The sequence below is a fragment of the Lepidochelys kempii genome, chromosome 7 (genome assembly GCF_965140265.1).
Source record: "Lepidochelys kempii isolate rLepKem1 chromosome 7, rLepKem1.hap2, whole genome shotgun sequence".
Taxonomy (NCBI): Eukaryota; Metazoa; Chordata; order Testudines; family Cheloniidae; genus Lepidochelys; species Lepidochelys kempii.
Window position 1 is genome coordinate 89,108,858 of NC_133262.1, and position 19,854 is coordinate 89,128,711.

Genomic DNA, 19,854 nt, shown 5'->3' on the forward strand with positions numbered 1-19,854 from the left:
TATGACAGTTGCACTCACAGGTTTCAGTTACTAACTGCATTGTACTACTAACTGCATCTTTAATCATTGTAACAATATGGGTGATGTGAAATACTACTTGAGCAATTTCTACAGAGACCAACTTTTTTTTTTTTTTGGCTAATGGCTGTATTTTGTCAACATCGACATTTTGTATTGCAGGTAATGCAAGAAAAGTCCAGTTTACCTCAGTTTACCTTTTTGACTTGCTCTCTAAAATTCAATGACCTGGAGTATCTGATGCTGTTCAGAAGAGAAATTATAGTTTTAGAGCTTTACAATTTCAGTTCCATTCAGATTTGGCACGATTGTGAAGAAAGGACTCCAGTTTAAAAGCTCAAGTTGCATTTGTTTTCATACACAAAATTACTGCTGCATGATGCTGTGCCCCACAGAGCTCAAACTCATGCAGCCAACACACTGAATGTTAAAAATGTGTATACACACCCAATCTGTAGGCCCGTTCTTTGATCTTATTGTACTAAAGGCTGCACAGCTCTTTCTCAAACAGTGGATTATGCAGGAGGTTAATTTCATTATAAAAAAGTTCACAATCAGTTCCCACCTAAATTAATGTTAGTTTATAGAACCAAATATGAATCACCTCTCTTGATTCAGTATCTGGATTGTTAGCTACAAAGCTAGTAGGCTGACAAATCTAACAGCAGCTGGAAGTCTCACAAAGGCTACAATTCTGTTACTATAGTACAGACTAGGGCCTGAGCAGGTTTCAGGAGGCCACCAACCAGGGCCAGCATAAGACTTGCTGAGGCCCAGGGCAGAAAGCCGAAGCCCCATCGCATGAGGCTGAAGCCCCAGGGCCCTGAGCCCCACCATCAAGGGCTGAAGCCAAAGCCTAAACAACTTAGCTTTGTGGGTCCCTGGGGTCTACCCACTAAAGTGTGCCCTAGCTTTTATATGTAGAAAAACAGTTGTTGTGGCACAAGTGGGCCATGGAGTTTTTATAGCATGTTGGGGGGGGTGAGGGGCTCAGAAAACTCATGCCATAGTAGAAGGAGGAAAAGGTTTGATTTTTTTAGTATACTTAAAGTTGCTATTAAGTTAAACAATTCTCTTTTGTCAAACTTTTTCTTGGCATCTGTGGTAATGGATACTTCATTCGCATGAATGGGAAATTAAGTCAGACTTGTGTTTACTAGCTGTGTGAGACAAACATATTTCTTGCCGGTAGCTGTTATATTTGGCAATATGGAGATTGCCATTGACTGAATTTTGAGCCGGCAACGGCCCATTCCTTCAAATAGCGGATATATCTGGGCATGCTTGTGCTAAAGAGCTACTGTTCTGCGACATTTTTTTATTTATAGGGTGAAATCCTGACTCCACTGAAGTCAATGGGAATTTATCCTTGATTTCAATTGAGTCAGTATTGTACCCCTATTTTTTCCATTCTTCTGTGATATGCCATGTCCGACACGTGCAGGCCTCTGTGAGTGGTGAAAAAATGTGAGGAAAGCTAGGATCTGCATTATTAAACATCTCCTTAAGAATATGTGACTCCCACAAACCATTGACTCAAGTCTTAATGACTCCCCTGCAGTTGTTGCAAGCTCATTGTCTTTACATATGTCCTTTTTTGCAATTTTTTTTTTGTGAAGATGAATTTGAAAATGTTTTCTTTGTACCATCACTCCAGTGTGCCATGGCACTGTGGAACCAGTAGCAAAAGGTATGGAGACTAGTATCCTTGTAGTCAACAAAATATGCCCCAGAGCATGAGCGGACTGTGCTATGACAATTATCTCATATCTATGAAACAAATTGCCGTACACTATGTTCCAATAGAAGCTGTATCTCTATTGTTCACTACTGTGTAAGCTGCACAGTTACCATTAAAACTGACACTGTTGCCATTGACTGTAAAAGGAGGAAGCTTGTGTCCCTATATTTGTAATCTGCAATGCATATAGAATCAGTTATCCCTTTCCTCTTACTCTGTTCTTGGTTCCCAAGTCGTAGCTGCATATATATTGTAGATCTTTTCCTGAAACGAGTCAATTTTTCCATTGACCAAAAGATACATACCAGTATGAAAAAAAAAGATACGTATACGTAAGGAGCCCTGTAAGTAATTTGTGCAAAGTTTAGTTTTTCAAAAGCATGTTAAGTACCATCTATTTGTACGCTGCATGATTTGCTGTTTTTTAAAAATCTCCTTTCCTCTGGAGTGTGTGTGTGTGTTGTAGAAGTCAGCCCCAAGTATACTGTATCCGAACACTAGAACTCTGTGAATAAACATGGAGCTTTCACTATTTGTTCAAGAGCGATAATAGCTGGGTTTATTTTATATTAAGGAAGCAGCTTTCTAATGAGATTCATGGTATAAATTAAAATAATGTGAGCAGGTTGTATGTAAACCACAATCAAAACAAAATTACAACTCTGAAATTCAGCTTGTGTGATCACTATGGAAAATATTGCAGGTAGTGTAAAATCTGCAGGGCGGATGCACCACTGTGTACTTCATTTTTTCAGCAGTGTAATTCTGTTGATCTTAGTGGAGTTACTCCAGTTTTGTACCAGTGTAATGGACTGGTCCATCAGGTCCTATATAAAGGAATAAGGTGTTATTCTTTTCTAATCAGTATGAACAACACTTTACCTTTGCCTGAGAAATTAAGACAATTTTGTTCCTGAAATGCCACTGTCATTGTTACTTTATTGTAAAATAGAAATGACAAATGCTATCTCTGAGCTGACATTACAGTGTAGTAGTCAGTATATTTACATGCTCGAAGAAAACTTCCAGTGATTTTCAGAGTATTTACCACTTAGCACTAGCAGTTACCAAGAACAACCATTTCTGCAGAGTTTTACATGAATAAATTCCAATTTCTATTATAAAGTGGTATGATCATGTTGTGGTTTATATTCCTATCTATTGTTACTTTGTGGAAATATGATTTTGGTTTACCTATAACATGATTTACATAACACATTTGTCAAGCAAGTTTCTGGAAGGGAAACTCTCCATTGTCCAGCCATATCAGAAGAAGGACAGGAGACACTGGATGTGGTTTAATTAGGCCGCAACTTTATTATTAACTGTCTGAGAGTACCCGGCAGACAAAAGTGTAAAATGCAGGTAAATCCATGATCATTGCAATATTTATTTGGAGGGGCTTCTGTCAACCCTCCCACTTTTTCCATTCTGGTCCCCAGCCAACCCGCAGCTAGGACCTCAGTATCTACCCCCACCCCCTTGAATGACAATTAAGGTGGGCTATAAAGGGGGCTCTCTGCTGTGCCAGTCATGGGCGCCCTGAATCCGTCCTCATTTCCATTCCTTTAACAAACACCTCCTTTAAATCCTTTACCAATCCATTTATCTGACTACCGTATCCCTTTTATCCCTTTCCTAAGGGGTATCCACCCCATACTTACATAATAAGTTGCAACATCATAGCCTACCTTTAGTTTCATGCTCACCCCAACTATATGCCCCCAAACCCATTGTGAGTATGGTTTAAAAAAAATCCACTCTGCCTTGGCCAATCTGGCAGTGAGGGAATAATTCCTTCCCAGCCCTCCGGAGAAAGGAGCAGCTAGCACACTGCCCACAGTGGATCCTGACCAAACCTGGTATTTTGCCAATTCCAAGGGTGGGTGCTGCTCGTTTGGTCTGGGCTTTTCCTGCCCAGCTTATCCCTATATACTCTCTCCTCCCTTCCAGTCAGGTCACCTTGAGGGATGAATCTGTGTCCCCAGACTGCCCCACCATGGTTCTCTACCTCTTAAAGAGGTATACGCCTTTTCCTACCAAGCCAGATAACACCTTCCCCCTTTCACTTCCCCGCCCCACACACACAAACCCCTCCTGCTTAAGGTGCGGTGCAGTCAAGCCACGAAGTCTCCCAAGAATCACTTGATTTTCATGGGCACACAGACTGTCTGATGACAGCTGGATGTGAATTTAGCAAAAACATCATAATGGTTTTCTAATTCTGGAAAACTCTCTCAGAAATATGTCAGACTTTTCTACCTTTACCTGATATCTAGCTGAAATTTTGTTGAACAGCAGGTATGCAGATTTCTCAGTACTTTTACATCTATTGAGTAGGGGAAATTGTTTAATGTTGCAGCATTTGGCAATAATAGGCACAGTTAAATGGAAATGATCAATGTACAAATTAAAATTAAAAGTTATAAAATAACTTAATAAAATATGTTAGGTATTTGTCTGAAACACTAGCTAGAATATAAAACCTGAAAAAATGTAATAAATTATGCTGAGATTTAATAAACTCTCTTTTGTTGTCAAACAGTGGGCCAGAAAGAAAAGGATCAAGTTAGTAGTTGATCCAGAATATGAGACCAGCTCAACTGGAGAAGACAGTGCTCCAGAATGCCAGAGGAATCGTCTTAACAACCCCAATATTCAAAACAATGTAAATGGCAACATCTATATTGCACATAATGGGTCAGTTGTGAGAACCCGTCGCATTTGTCTCTCCAATAATTTAAAAGTCACATCCCCTGTTAGATTGGGGAAACACTTCAAGAAATTGGACAAGCTAGCAGTGACACATGAGGAGAATGTCCCATTGAACACATTGTCAAAAGGGGCATCTTCTAGTGACAAACTGAACACAAAACCATCTAGTGTCTCCTTTGCCTCCACTGCTAGAGGGGCTGACAACATAGCAACAAAGTCTGGGGGCAACAAAATGAAAAGCACAGAAGAGCAAGAGTCTGTTGTTGATAATGAGGATGTCAGAGAGCCCTTGGAATCACACAGCGATCACACACACTCAGATGAAGAGGAGCTCTGGATGGGCCCTTGGAATAACCTTCACATACCAATGACAAAACTGTGACTTTTTTTAATTTTAATTTTTACTTCAGTTTATAATAAACTATGCTTTCTAATGTCACTGAGGAAAATGTATGGAATTTGTATCATGCACATAAATTGTATACTTTGAATGACATGCTTTAAAGTTAAGAGAGACTTTGCGCTCACATTTGTATCAATTAATTGTTCTCCCAGCAACACTTTTGACAGGCTCTCAGTTCACTAAACAATACTCAGTTAAAAAATACCTTTTTTTGTTGGATCTTGATTTATTGTTTAATAAACAGTGAATTACTAAATGCACAAAAAATTTTGTCGACTTTTCAAAAAGTTCTATACTTGCCTAGCTTATTTCACTGTATAGTATGTGTGGTTAGACTGTTTAGATTTGAAAATTGCATTTTTATGATTGAGGGTTTGATCCGCATCTCACACTATAATAAATCAGAAATAAAACCATTGAAGTCAGTGGACCAGATCCTCACTTGATGTACATTGCCACAGCAATATTGAAGTCCATGGAGCTCTGCCAAGTTACACTACTTAAGGATCTAGCCCAATAGAATTATGAAGCCATAAAGCAGATGTGAGACTAAAATCAGGTCTACTGTATCTCTAAATATATTGGCTATATAACAGATCAACATTATTATATGGAAGGTTAATAGATTCCAATGCCAGAAGGGACATGTGATCATTTGGTCTGTCCTCCTGTATAACACAGGCCTAGAACATTCCCAAAATAATTCCTAGAGAATATCTTTTAGAAAAAACATCCAATCTTGAATTTAAAATTGTCAGTGATAGAGAATCCAGCATGACCCTTGGTAAATTGTTCCAGTTGTGATTTACTCTGACTTTTACTAATTTATGCCTTATTTCCAGTCTGAATTTGTCTAGCTTCAGCTTCCAAGCATTGGATTGTCATATATTTCTCTACTAGGTTGAAGAACCCACTATAAAATATTTATTTCCCATGTAGATATATACAGACTATAATCAAGTTACCCTTTAACCTTCTCTTTGTTAAATTAAATAGATTGAGATTTTTGCATCTATCACTATAAGGCATGTTTTCTAAGCGTTTAATCTTTCTCATGGCTCTTCTCTGAACCCTCTCCAATTTATAAACATCCTGCTTGAATTGTAAACACCAGAACTGGACATACTATGCCAGCAGCAGTTGCACCTATGCCAAATATGGAGGTGAAATAACCTGTCTCCTCCTACTTGAGATTTCCCTATTTATGCATCTCAGAATGGTGTGGAGAAAGTGATAAGGAAGCATTATTTACTCCTTCACATTTCACAAGAAACAGGGGTCACCCAATTAAATTAATAGGCATCAGGTTTATAACAAACTGAAGGAAGTACTTCATACACCATATAGTCAACGTGTGGAACTCATTGCCAGGGAATGTTGTGAAGGCCAAAACCATAACTGGGTTTAAAAAAAAGAATTAGATTGGTGTATGGAGGATAGGTCCATCAATGGCTGTTAGCCAAGATGGTCAGGGATGCAATCTCATGCTCTGGTGTCCCTAAGCCTCTGACTGCTAGATGCTGGGACTGCACAACAAGGGATGGATCACTCAGAAATTGCCCTGTTTTGTTCACTCCTTCTGACGCATCTAGCATTGGCAGCTATTGGAAGACAGGATACTGGACTAGCTGGTCCATTGGTCTGACCCAGTATGGCCATTATTACATGTGTATGTCAGCATTAGCTCTTTTGGCCACAGTGTCACACTAGGAGTTCATGTTCTGCTAATTATCGAGCATGACCCCCAAACTATTTTCAGAGTCACTGTTTCCCAGGATAGAGTCCCCCATCCTGTAAGTGTGGCCTATGTTCTTTGTTCTTAGATATATTCATTTACATTTAGCTATATTAAAATGAAAATTGTTTGCATGCACCAAGTTTATCAAGCAATCCAAATTTCTCTGAATCACTCTTCATTCTTTTCCACTCTCTCAATTTTTGTGTAATCTGCAGATGTAATCAATGACGATTCTCTTTTTTCCCATGTCATTGATAAAAATGTTAAATAGTGTAGGGCCAGGAACCAATCCCTGTGAGACCTCACTGGAAACATACCCACTCAATTATGCTTGCCCGTTTACAATTACATTGAGACCTATCAGTCTGTTTTTAATCCATTTAATGTGTGCCATGTTAATTTTATCTTGTTCTAGTTTTTTAATCAAAATGTTGTGTGATAAGTCAAATGCCTTACAGAAGTGTAGGTATATTAGAAGAGTGGAATAGAAGATGAAATATAATAAAAATTGCAAAGGAGGGATGCTCTTGTTTCAATTTACCTGCCCTTAGTTCATTCATTTTCTTTTATAACTTAGTTCATTTCAATTTTCTCTAGTCATTCTTTCATCTTTTCTTGTTAAATTTGTTTTCTACTTGATACAGTTTATCTTCAGTTTTTATGCTACATCAATAATTGTTATCCTAGGGCTATATTCACCTAAATTAAAATAGGGATGACCCAGAAGCCTGAATGAGAGAAATAGGCATACAAGGTAATTAAGTAGGGATGGAGATTCAACTAGAGTTTGCCATTGGGTTAAATAATACAGTAAGGATTCCCCACCTCACTAGAACATAAAGCTGTGGTAAAGACAAATGAATCATACTGACGCAAATGAATAGTGAATCTTTTTGAACCTAATGTGCAGGAAAGAATCTGTCAAGGGCAAAGGGTTTGGGAACACAGGAAATTTGTATTGGGTCAAAAAGTTATAATAAATTTATTGCTTCTAAAATTTATTATATGAAATATTGGCACCCACTTTTTTCTTCATAATTCAAAAGTACTCTATCATTTTATTGCAATATCTGTACAACCTAAAACATGCAGCAGAAAGGTGTCACCCTCCCTATTCATGAACTAATGCTTGGAAGGGGGGCCTTTATCACTATGAAGAAAAATATTTTTCCCAATGTTATATTAGAAACAGAAAAAATGTTCACTATGACCCATGTCTTGTCATGCCACACACTTATTTTTTTAGGGAATAGGATCAAGCTGCATTTAGTTAAGAGAGTAATATGGCAACTATAGAACAGTATGCTGAATCAACATCCGCTTCCATGCTAAAACATGCCATGCTGTAAGATAAAATGCAGTAGCACAAAATGTGATTCCATATTGATGGCGTAAAGATTCATTAGAAAGTTGTGTATATTTATCAACTTATACTTTAGCTGTGCTAGTAAATGCGGAGCTGCTGCTGTTTTGTATTCCCCCCTCACAGATGCACATTATTTTCCAGGAGGTTTCTCTTATACCTGCTTTACAAACTCTTATCATGTAAGGAAAGTCTATGTTCTGCAACTTCTGTTGTACTTGAGAAAGATGGCATCATTTTCAACCTGAGATTTCAGCTGTCCCTATTTAAGACAAAATATTCTGAAAGACAAACGTTGTCCTTGGAAATGTAAAATGCAGCATAAACTGTCAAACAAAAAATAGCTGCAGTGGATTTTTTTTTCTTAGCCTTTTCATTTTAGCAGGTATGCACTTAGCAGCTAATTGAACATAATTTTTGCAGTTTAGCTATAGCCTAATGCCTACAGGCAAGACTCATGGAAGAAAAGGATTTATTCTTTGAAACAACTAGTAAAAAAATATGTTTTAATCCTGTGCAAAATATTATTTCATTACACCATTTTGCTTGTGAGGCCTGTCCAACAGTTTACTTCATACTGACTTTCTCTGCTGTGTCTCCCCATGTATGTTCTGGTTCCCTTCTCTCCATCACCTCAGGCACGAGTATGTCACACAGCTAGAAGTTTAGCCCAGACCTACTACTATGTCACCTAACGGCCTAACTCTGCAAGGGGCAAGGTCCGGCCCTAAAGGCAGCAATGCTATTGCATGCTTCCTAAAGTAGAAGCCTGCCAATACCTGCTTCTCAGCTCAGCACAATGAGATCATTAAGAATGCATTAGGTATATAGTTCAATTGTTTATCAATGGGCAGCATTAATATAAAACCTACTTGCCTTGGGCAAAATTTTTAATGATATTAAAAATGACTGTTGGTTCAAAGTTTGGTTTGGAGTTTGAGAGGGCTTTTGAAAACTGAATATTTTCCAGTTGTTTGCTCTCTTTGGAAGTAGCAAATCTTATTATGAAATAAAAATGTAAACATATAGAGGATATCAGATCCACTAGCAATAAGTGGTACAGGTTTATAAATGAACAAATCACAGCAAAAAAAACTCAGTGTTTTACTTTTTTTAATAGAATTCCCATATTTGATCCCTATCCTGTGAGGAGGAGTTCTTCTGAATGTGGCCCTAGAGGATGTAGGAAATGGAAAAGATATAAAATATCTGGATTTTAGTAAATCATTTAATAGTGTTTAACCAATGCCACTTACAAAATTCATTAAAAATGGGTTTGGTATGAGCACTGTCAAGTAGACTGTGAACTGAGTGAGGGATGGCTAACAAGGGTAAAAATCCAACAACGTATTTGGTTAGTGGGGTATCAAAGGTGAATCTTTGAGAGGGTTTGGTCTTATTTAATAATATCAATGACACAGAGGATGCTGTAAGCAATGTGGTAATTAAATTGATGGACACTCCCAAACTAGGAAGAATTACAAATACATGTGAGGACAGGGACATATTGGGCCTGAACCAAAGTCCAATGAAATCAATGTAAAGACTCTCTCTTGACTTCAGTGGGTTTTAGAGCAGCCCCCATTGCGAAAATACCTAGAAAAAATTAGAAATGTGGACAAGAAATGCAATTATATTTTCCAGTCGCTCTGGGGGAAAATAATCCAAAATACAGATATTCAGTAGAAGGAAATAACCTGGAAAACAATAGTGCCAAAGAGATCAGCTGTATGATTGGTAAACAGCTATTCTTCCATACTACTTTGACTCTTAGAACAGCTGCCCCAAAAAAGTTTCCTAATCCACATTGCTCACCGCTTTCAAATTTCTTCTTATAACATCTTGTCCAGAAGACCTGGCAGGAAGGAAATAATCATGAAAAAGTAAGTGAATCGCCAAAGATGTGTGTCTGCCTTTGTCAGTTAACACATTATACTATTATTTTCACCCTCTTTCCTTCCTTCTTCTCTATGACCCTCATTTGTCAAATCATGATTAATTTAGCATGTACGCTCTTTGAGGCACCAATCACAGTACTCAAAAAATAACGATGATGATGGTGAACAAAAGAACTGACAAATAAGAAAGCAATATCAGGAAAAAAAAGGCCAATGTGATTTGACATACATACAGAGAAGCATCATAGGAAAATGAAGATAATTGCCCTTTTCTATCTGATCCTGGTGAGCCCATGTAGTGGTTATTTATAGGCACTTTACTACTAGAAAGATATTGAGAAATGGTGTAATTTCAGAGAAGAGCAACAAAAAATAACTAGGGACCTGGCAGGACATTTTAAAACGGATTAAGATCATAATCCTGCAGTCCTTTGAATCAATGGAAGATTAGCCTGGAAAAGGACCACACAAGGCTTGTTGGTGTTATTATGGCATACAGGGTACTGAGCATGCTCCACCATCGTTGATTTTAATCATGGAATCAAGTCCCATAAAAGCTAAATATGTACAGCTAGATAGCTTTTGTGATCACTACGAGGCAAAAGGGGTTTAAATCATAATTTACTCTCTTAACAATATGCAATATCTTTTAAAATTCAATAATAGTTTTTCATTCAACTAGCTAAAGTATATAATAGATGGTATCATAACACAATGAGATTTGGCTGCTTCAGTATTGTGCTAACTGGGTTTTTCAACTACCTGCGATTCTAACAAAACTCTGCCAAATCTGGTGTCTTGTAATTTCTTGCTTCTGAGAGTTAAATCAATATTAAATCAGTGCTTGGACTAGAGGGAAAGTGCTGCAATGCCCCTCATGCTTGAAAAACTTTTCCCCAGCCTGTGACTCTAAGCTACTTCAATATTCCTTCATCCACTTGCCAAAGTTGGTTTATATTGGGCTTCCTACTCCTTTCCTTCCCCTCTTTTCGACAAGCCAAGATTAGCCTGAAAAAGGGAAATACAGTAACATGGATTGTAAACAAAAAGGAAATTAAACAAAATGCTAACATCAAAGGTGTGTGTGTTCTTGCATTTCTTTTTCTCGCCAGGCTTTTTATTTCTTCTTTCATTCCCTTTTTAATTATGCTTTTGCTTTTACTCCTTCCAACTCACATCTACATAGTCATTCCATTTTTCCTTTGTCTTTTTCGTTATGTATATTTGTAATTGTTTGACTCCATTTTTTTTCTTTCTCCCCTCCCCTGCGTCTGTTCCCCATCTAATTATGTCTCTCTCTTCCCTGATCCAGTTTTCTGCACCACAGTCTGTCTCTCTTTTCTACACACCCTTAATCTTGCACTGCCAATCTCTACCTTGTCATATTCTAGGATTAGCCAATTTCCCACTGAGTTTCCTCTTACCAATACAGCCAGATGCACAAGCAACGTTTCTTTCCACCAGCACCCTCCTGCCCTGCAACACAAAAGTGTCCTGTTAATTCAAACTGTACCAGCAATCAGACCACTTGGATTCCCAGCTCTGCCACTGACCTGCTGTGTGATTTTAGGCAAGAACCTTTGCTTCTCTGTGTCTTCACTTCTGCAGCTGTAAAATTAGGATACTGATTCTTGCCCTCCTTTATACAATACTTTGTGACCTGCACATTGAAACCACTATATAATAGCTAAGTACGATTATCCATGACTAGTTGGATGCTTTATGGATGGGGTAGACCCCCCACCCCTCCGCAAGCCTTCTGTAGGCGTGACAGGTAAGTACTGCTCTGCACAGCAGCTAGCTCCAAAGAACAAAACTGGTCTTAGTTACAATGGGAAATTTGCTTAAATGGGTGTAGGGGCAAGGTTGCAGAAGTTTGGCGAGGAGCTAAGTGGTGGACTGAGTATGTGACTGGATGTAAGCGGAGGATGCAGGCAGTTTCAATGAACTTTGTCCGAAAGACCCTGCCAAAACATATTGTAGAATAGCTAGGTATATTTTTGCCTGTAAACAAGTTAGTTTATGTAATAAGCATAAATCATACATATAAGAATGTAACCAGCTGTTGACCCCATGTAACCCCGAGATAAGTGTGGAGAATATCGCACCGCAGAGGACTCCCCGCAGCGGAGTCCTGCCTGGTCAGCTGTTTCGAACGGCCAGAGTCCCCTGCAGCCCCTCCGCACATCCTAGGGGCTCCCCGCGCAGACTGGGGCGTAAGTTCTTCCTTCCTTCCTTCAATAAAGCATAGTTTACTATTCTTTGGCCTGAGTGTCCTCCTTTCGCTGGTATCACCCCCACCCCCCGGCCCTCGCGGGCGCAACGGAGCTCTTTATCTTGCCACCATGGGCATCCTATCAGTAAGGCCATGCACTTGTGAGAGAATATATTTTTAATATTGAAAATATTTCTCCTGAATGGATCTTTTTATGGTTCTAGATTATAAAGATGACTCTCCATGGGCTTCCTTCATAAGGTGACCTGAGCAGTTGTGAAGGTTGCTTCTTCCCTTTATGCCTTTCGTCTTGCCCCATAACTTAGAAATATGAATGGAAATTCAAAACTTTCAAAATAAATACATTTTGTAGTTGGCAGATTGTGACAAATTCTGCTTATCTTGGAAACTTTTAAGACCAAATCTTCAAAAAACAGTTCACAAAACTTCATGTATGGGTTTCAAGCACTAATTCCTGGCTGTACACAGATAGCCAGCTAGATCTAAAATGCCAGGATATCGCTTGAGCTCAGCACGCTGCCAGTTTACTGCCACTGTAAATGTTGCACAGATATTTGCCTGTGCATGCAGGATTTGGTAATTGGTGCATACTAGAGTCACAGAATTTAAAGCCAGAAGGGACCACCACATCATCTATTCCAACCTCCTGCATATCACAGGCAACCAACATCACCCAACCCAACTGCTGAAATTAAACCAAAGAATTATAGCCCACAGGAGACTAGACTATTGTAGCCACAGGCAGAAAATAGGAGGGGACAAGGTGGTACAATGCTTGCAGTCCCGCCACTGGTGGGGGAATTAATGAGAACATAAGAAGAGCCATACTGGGTCAGACCAATGGGCCATCTAGCCCTGCATCCTGTCTCTGACGGGGCCAGTGCCAGATGCATCAGAGAGAACAGCAGAGGGTATTTTGAGTGATCTATCCCCAGTTTCTGGCACTTGGAGGTTTAGGGACACCCAGAGCATGAGGTTCCATCCCTGACCATCTATCTAGTGGGACCTATCCTCCATAAACTTATCTAATTCTATTTTAAGCCAGTTATAATGTTGGCCTTCACACCATCCCATGGCAATGAGTTCCACTGGTTGACTGTGTGTTATGTGAAGTTCTTACCTATGTTTGTTTTCAATCTCCAGCCTATTAATTTCATCCAGAGAAGTTCTTGTGTTATGTGAAGGGGTAAATAACATTTTCTCTTCATCACTCAAGATTTTATAGACCTCTGTCATATGACCCCTTAGTCATTTCATTTCAAAGATGAACAGTCCTGGCCTTGTTAATCTCTCATCATATGTAAGCTGTTCAATATCCCTAATCATTTTTGTTTCCCTTCTATGCTCCTTTTCTAACTCTAATATACCTTTTTTGTGATGGGGGCGGCCTGCAGGTCTGAGTGTACCATAGATTTACATAGTGGCATTATCATGGTTTCTGTTGTATTAACTAGCCCTTTCCTAATGAGTCCTAAAAATCAGTTAGCTTTGTTGTCTGCTGCTGCACATTGAGCAGATATTTCCAGAAAACTACATGTGATGAGTCCAAGATCTCTGTCTTGAGTGGGAACAGCTAATTGAGAGTCTGTCAATTTGTCTACATATTTGGGATTATTTGTTTCCCATGTGCATTACTTTGCACTTATCAACACTGCATTTCAGCTGCCATTTTGTTGCCCAGTAATCCAATTTTGTGATATCTCTTTGTAGCCAGTTTTGGACTTCATGCTCTTGAGTAATTTAGTATTGTCTGCAAACTGCCACCTCACTGTTGGCCCCCCCTTTTCCAGATCATTTACAAATATGTTGAACTGTACAGCTCTTTGGGACACCTTGCTATTTTACATGTTCCATTGTGAATGGTAACAATTTATTTCTTCCCTTCATTACTGATCCATGAGAGGACCTTCCTACTTATCCCATGACTGCTTACTTTGCTTAAGAGCCTTTGCTATGGGTCCTTGTCAAAGGCTTTCTGAAAGTCTGAGAACACTAGAGCAATTGGATCATCCTTGCTCACATGCTCAAAGAATTCTAATAGATTGGTGAGGCCAGATTTCCCTTTACAAAAGCTTTGTTCACTCTTCCCCAACCTATTGTGTTTATCTAAGCGCCTGATAATTTTGTTCTTTACATTTCAACTAGTTTGCCTTGTGCTTAAATTAGGCTTACTAACTGCCAGGATCAGCTCCGGAGCCTTTTTTTAAAAAGAGTGTTACATTAGTTATCCTCCAGTTTTCTGACACAGAGTTTTTGTATTTTTTGCTTGTTGCTCTTCAAATTATTTTTTGGCCTGCTTAATTATAGTTTTTTCACTTGACTTGCCAAAGTTTATGCTTCTTTCTATTTTCCTCAGTAGGATTTGACTTAAAATTTTTAAAGGATGCCTTTTTACCTCTAGCTGCCTCTTTTACTCTGCTGGTGAGCCATGGTGGCTTTAAAAAAAAATTATACCTTTTTTGATCCTCTTGCTATTTTTTTTTAAATTATTTGGGATATACATTTAGTTTGAGCTTCTACTATAGTGTTTTTAAACATTAAATGCCTCCATGTACTTTGCAGGCATTTCACGCTTGTGATTGTTCCTTTTAATTTCCATTTAGCTAGCTTCCTCATTTTTGAAGTCAAATGCTACTGTGGTGAGTTTCTTTGGCATTCCTCCCCTCCCCCTACAAGGATGTTAAATTTAATTACATTATGGTAGCAGTTCAACTACAGTTACCTCTTGGACCAGTTCCTGTGTTCCACTTAGGCCTAAATCAAGAATGGTATCTCCTCTTGTGAGTTCCAGGACTAGCTGCTCCAAAAAGCAGTCATTTATTGTGTCTAGAATTTGTATCTCTGCACCATGTCCTGAGGTGACATTTACCCAGTCAATATTGAGGATAGTTGAAATCCCCCATTATTGTTGTGTTTTCTGCCTTTGTAGCCTCTTTAGCCTCCTGTGCATTTCAAAATCACTTTCACCACCCTGGTCAGTAGTAATTTCCTAAGGCTGTACTCTCATGGTTCAAGCATGGAATTTCTATCCACAGAGATTCTGTGGTACAATCTGATTCATTTAAGAAGTTTACTTTGTTTGACTCTATGCTGTCTTTCTCATAGAGTGTCATTCACCTACCAGTGAGACCTACTTTGTCATTCTTATATATTTTGTACCCTGGTATTGCCATGTTCCATTTATTATCCTTATTCCACCAAGTTTCTGTGATGCCTATTATGTCAATATCCTCATTTAATGCCAGGCATTTTAGTTCACCCATCTTAGTATTTACACTTCTAGCATTTACATCTCAGCACTTGTATATTTTGTCAATATTCAGTTGCTTCCCTTCATGTGTTATGTTTAAATGGGACTCTTATGTTTAACTGTTCCTCACTAGCTTCTACGTGTACTATACCAACTGTTTTCCTATCATCTATACTAGGATATTACAGTTCTCTCTTTAATAAATTCATCCCTAAAGGATGTCTCCTCCTGAACCACGTGCTCCTTCGTACCTGTTGGCTTCTCACCCCCTTCACTCCCCCTCCAGCCCTTCATTTAAAAAATCCTCTACAATCTTTTTAAGTTTACATGCCAGAAGTCTGCTTCAGTTTTGAATTATGTGGAACCCGTCCTTCCTGTATAGGCTCCTCCTTTCCCAAAAGATTTCACAATTCCTAATAAACTTAAAATGCTTATCCCTACACCATTGTCTCATCCATGCATTGAGACCCTGCAGTTCTAGCTGTCTAACTGGCCCTGCATGTAGAAGTGGAAGTATTTCAGACAATGCTACCATGGATCTCCTGGACTTTGATCTCTCACCTAGCAGCCTAAATTTGGACTTCCCTCTTACTTTTCATTAGTGCCTAGGTGTGCCACAACCCCTGGCTCCTCCCCAGTATGCCACATAAATCTATCTAGATGTCTTGTGAGATTGGGGGGAGGGATAGTTCAGTGGTTTGAGCATTGGCCTGCTAAACACAGCGTTGTGAGTTCAATCCTTGAGGGGGCCATTTAGGGATCTGGGGCAAAAATTGGGGATTAGTCCTGCTTTGAGCAGGGGGTTGGACTAGATGACCTCCTGAGGTCCCTTCCAACCCTGATATTCTATGATTACTCTATGATCCACAACCTTTGCACCCGGCAGATCAACTATCAATATTTCTAATAATCATATCCACCCTCACTATTATCTGGTTCTTAGTAACTGGTGTTTCCTCCTCAGGAGGGGTATCCTTAGTGTAAGAGGATAACATGATATCTGGAAGGAGGATCCCAACTATTGGGTTTTTTTCCCTCCTCTCCACCTTCATGTTCTCCTTCCCTGAGACTTTCATCCTCCTTAACAGCACAGATGTGGTCAGGCTCGGGGATGGGATAGTTCTATTTTGTCCCTGAAAGTCACTTCTATGTAACTTTCTGTCTCTCTTAGCTCTTTCAGTTAAGCCACTCTGGTCTCAAGAGCGCACATTGTGTCTGTGAGGGCTATGAGCTGCCTACTGTCATGGCATGCGCACATACATCACCAGCCCATGAGGCAGGTAATTGTACATACTGCAGTCAGTGCAATAAACTGATAGCCCCCATTCTGCTGCTAGATCTCTGCCTTCATTATTATTACTTTCTTTCTTTCTTTCTTTTTCTTTTTCAGGGGATGATGGTTATTGGCCTAAGTTTAGAAGTATTGGTTGTTAGGTGTATGTGCCTCTCATACTCCCTCACAAAACTCTGCTATTTGCTAGCTTATCTGGTTGTGTAGGAGTTGGCTTTTTAAACCCCTATATTCCCTCAGTTAGCCTTGCCCCCTGTGAAATATACTCACATAATCCCAACAAGTGGCACATACCCAAAGGCAATAGAGGAAGGCAAGAAAACTCCCGGGTCACTGCCAATCAGACCTGTGAGAAATTTCCTTACTGACCCCACATATGGCAATCAGTTAGACCTTGATCATGTGAGCAAGAACCAGTCAGCCAAGCACCTGAGAGAAAGAGAATGCTCACTACCTCCTCAAAGATCTATCTAGATTCACCATGCAAGGGGCCAGTTTTTTATAACCAAAGGAACACTTAGAAACTAATTTAGGTATATGGCCTGAATTTCTCATTTTTTCCCGAAGGTGAATAGGACCTGCGTTATTTAGAAAATATTGATAAATGCTTTTTTTTTTTACTAACTGGAAACTGATGCAACTTAACAAGTGGATTGTGATACTGTCTATTTATTAAAAGAATAGTTGATGAATTAAAAATACATTTTCCTTTATTATTATAAGATAGATAGTTTCAGTGGTTTAACCCTCTGAACTTGTAGTGGTGATGCAGTTCATTAAATAATAAATAAGCATTGATCAATATGTCTAACTGCCTTAGGACTAGAATCAGGCAATTAATTTCTATAGTGACGAGCAAAACTTCCTTGATTGCTCAGATTCTGACAACTGTAACACAATGCATTTTTTCTGACACTGATTAATTATTGTACTTTTCGAACATAAGCTACAAATAATTATAGCGTTTATTTTTCTGACCCCAGAAATGAGTAGCATATGCCTTTTGGGACATTTACAGGCTATGCAAATGGATAGCCGTTGTCTCACAATGCCAGTTTGGCTCGCAGCTTAAACTGTAGCAGCTGAAGGTTTGCTCTAACTGATGCAGAGGTATCTTGGTGCATCCCCTAAGAGTCATTCCAGCAGCCAAATTATACACAAACTGCAGCCATTCCCTGAAACAATATAAGGAGACAGAGCACAACACTATAATTGCCACTCAAGGGATGTGTCACAGCTTATTTTGCAGAAACCAACAGGAAAGCTCCTCAGTCATGCCTAATCTTGTTACAACAGTCAATGGTAGTCTTACTGTTGACTTCAGTGGAAGCAGGATGGGGCACTGAGGAAGATTCATGCCAGGCAAGTCGCCAGTTCCAAGAGGAGTAAGGCATAAAAGTAATCTTCAGAGGCTACCACAAAAAGGAAAAGCCCATGGAGGTCACCCAGCGAATCCAGGGCTAAAATCGATTCAATTCAGGAGAGCCATTTTAATATTAAAATATATATTCTTACAAGTGCATGGGCAATAACCCTCACAGCTAGGGTAGCATTGCATCTGAGAAATGGAGGCAGTGCCTGGAGCTATGTACAGCACTCCCCGGCTACTTGTTTCTCCTACCTTGTGCTGCCTGTTGGGAGGGAAAAACCACTTGCCTAGCGAGCACCGGCTGTAGAGTCATAAATTTTTACCACTATTTGTCTATTTAAATTATTTTAAGGTGGGGGGACCCCCTAGCAGGAGTGGCTGCCAGCATGGACTCCTTTGATTTGTTACTAACTGTAGCAAGTTTTGAAGTGCATTTGAAAGTTTGTGTTTCAGTGGGAGGGCACTGCTGCTACAGGTTGGGTCTTACCCCACTTGCAAAAGTCAAAATGGCAATCAACTTTCTTAAAGAGAAAGGACAAGCTTCCATTCTGCCAAGTCCAACTGCTTCTCCATGCTCCAAGAGTCTACTGAATTGCTTAAGGAACAAAAAATAACATTATCATCTAATATGGCAAAAGCAAGCAGAGCACACTTAGCTTTGTGCAGCGCAACCAAGCTAAGGCTTGCTCTCTCCACCAGCAGAGAACATAGGTTTGCCATATATCTAATCAAGATTATCAGGGCACATGAAAAAAAACAAGCTGAGGAGTTGTCTCTGTTTGTAACGGTAATCAGAAACCTGGTAAGTGCCTGTTCCAGACTATTTCAGGGTCCACAAGAATCAACTGTCAGTTCAGTTATTAGAGGGGTCCAGTGAGAGGTTTACAAAGGATTTTTCAAGCACTGGAGAAAGAGGCTAGAATTCTACATGCAAAGGGAAACTTGCAGCTATTAATTTGCAGCCCAAGCCCCTATACAGAACAGAACTTTCTGTCCCTTGTTAATGGCTGTTGTTAAAGGGTTTGCACAATACCAAAGAGATATCTACTGGGACTGCGGTTTTGCATGTATTGAGAAATCTTTATATATATATATATATGTGTGTGTGCCTGTGTGTAAGTAAATAAATAGAACAAAAGGAAAGTAATCATATTTTATAATAATAGCATACACTCATTATGTATAGTATGAAGTATGTACTACTTTTTAATATCACATCAGTGAACTCTAGCTTTGCTCACCTTGATCTATTAGACTAGAGGTGTGTTTTTGTGTGTAGTTTCAACTTGCTATTTCTTATTCCTTTATTAACATTAGTTGTGATAAATTCCTTAGATATTGTAGCTGGGGCACTTAATACTAAGACAAATATAAGCACAAGACATAAAATAGTTAACTGAGGAGCATTAAAAAGCAAAACAAACACAAATTATACTTGAAAAAAATATTCTAAATTTACCATTGAAGAGATAATGGCTCCCCTCAGAGGCATGCATGAAGCATTGATAGGCCTGGGGAAATGCGTGTTAGCTACTGAGTAAAATATGTTCTCAATATATAATGTTATTGGGAGCTTTGTGCATCCAAGGTCGGGATCTAGCCCTTCACCTGTATTTTGCCTCTGTAATAACTAGGGCCCTGATTCTACCATTCTAACACACTAAGCAGTACTTTAGCAAAGGGCAGATTGTGATACACTTAATGAGTCACATTAAGCAGTACCCTACTACACATGCACTCCCATTGAAACCTATCTAACTACTCAGGAAAGTAACACACTACTCAGTGTGACTAATAAGAAAAGGAGTACTTGTGGCACCTTAGAGACTAAC

The 19,854-nt window shown here is 39.2% G+C and overlaps 1 protein-coding gene across 10 annotated transcripts in view; it reads left to right on the forward strand.

Moving 5' to 3' along the window:
- Nucleotides 1–5,090, forward strand: part of PCDH15 (protocadherin related 15) — a 1,355,521-nt gene extending 1,350,431 nt beyond the window's left edge. For all 10 annotated transcript variants that reach the window (XM_073353680.1, XM_073353679.1, XM_073353682.1 and 7 more), the window contains one exon: nt 4,305–5,090. In XM_073353680.1, the coding sequence (XP_073209781.1) occupies nt 4,305–4,856 (552 nt within the window). In that variant the 3' untranslated portion in view covers nt 4,857–5,090. The remainder of the gene's footprint in view (nt 1–4,304) is intronic.
- The last annotated feature ends 14,764 nt before the right edge of the window (nt 5,091–19,854 follow it).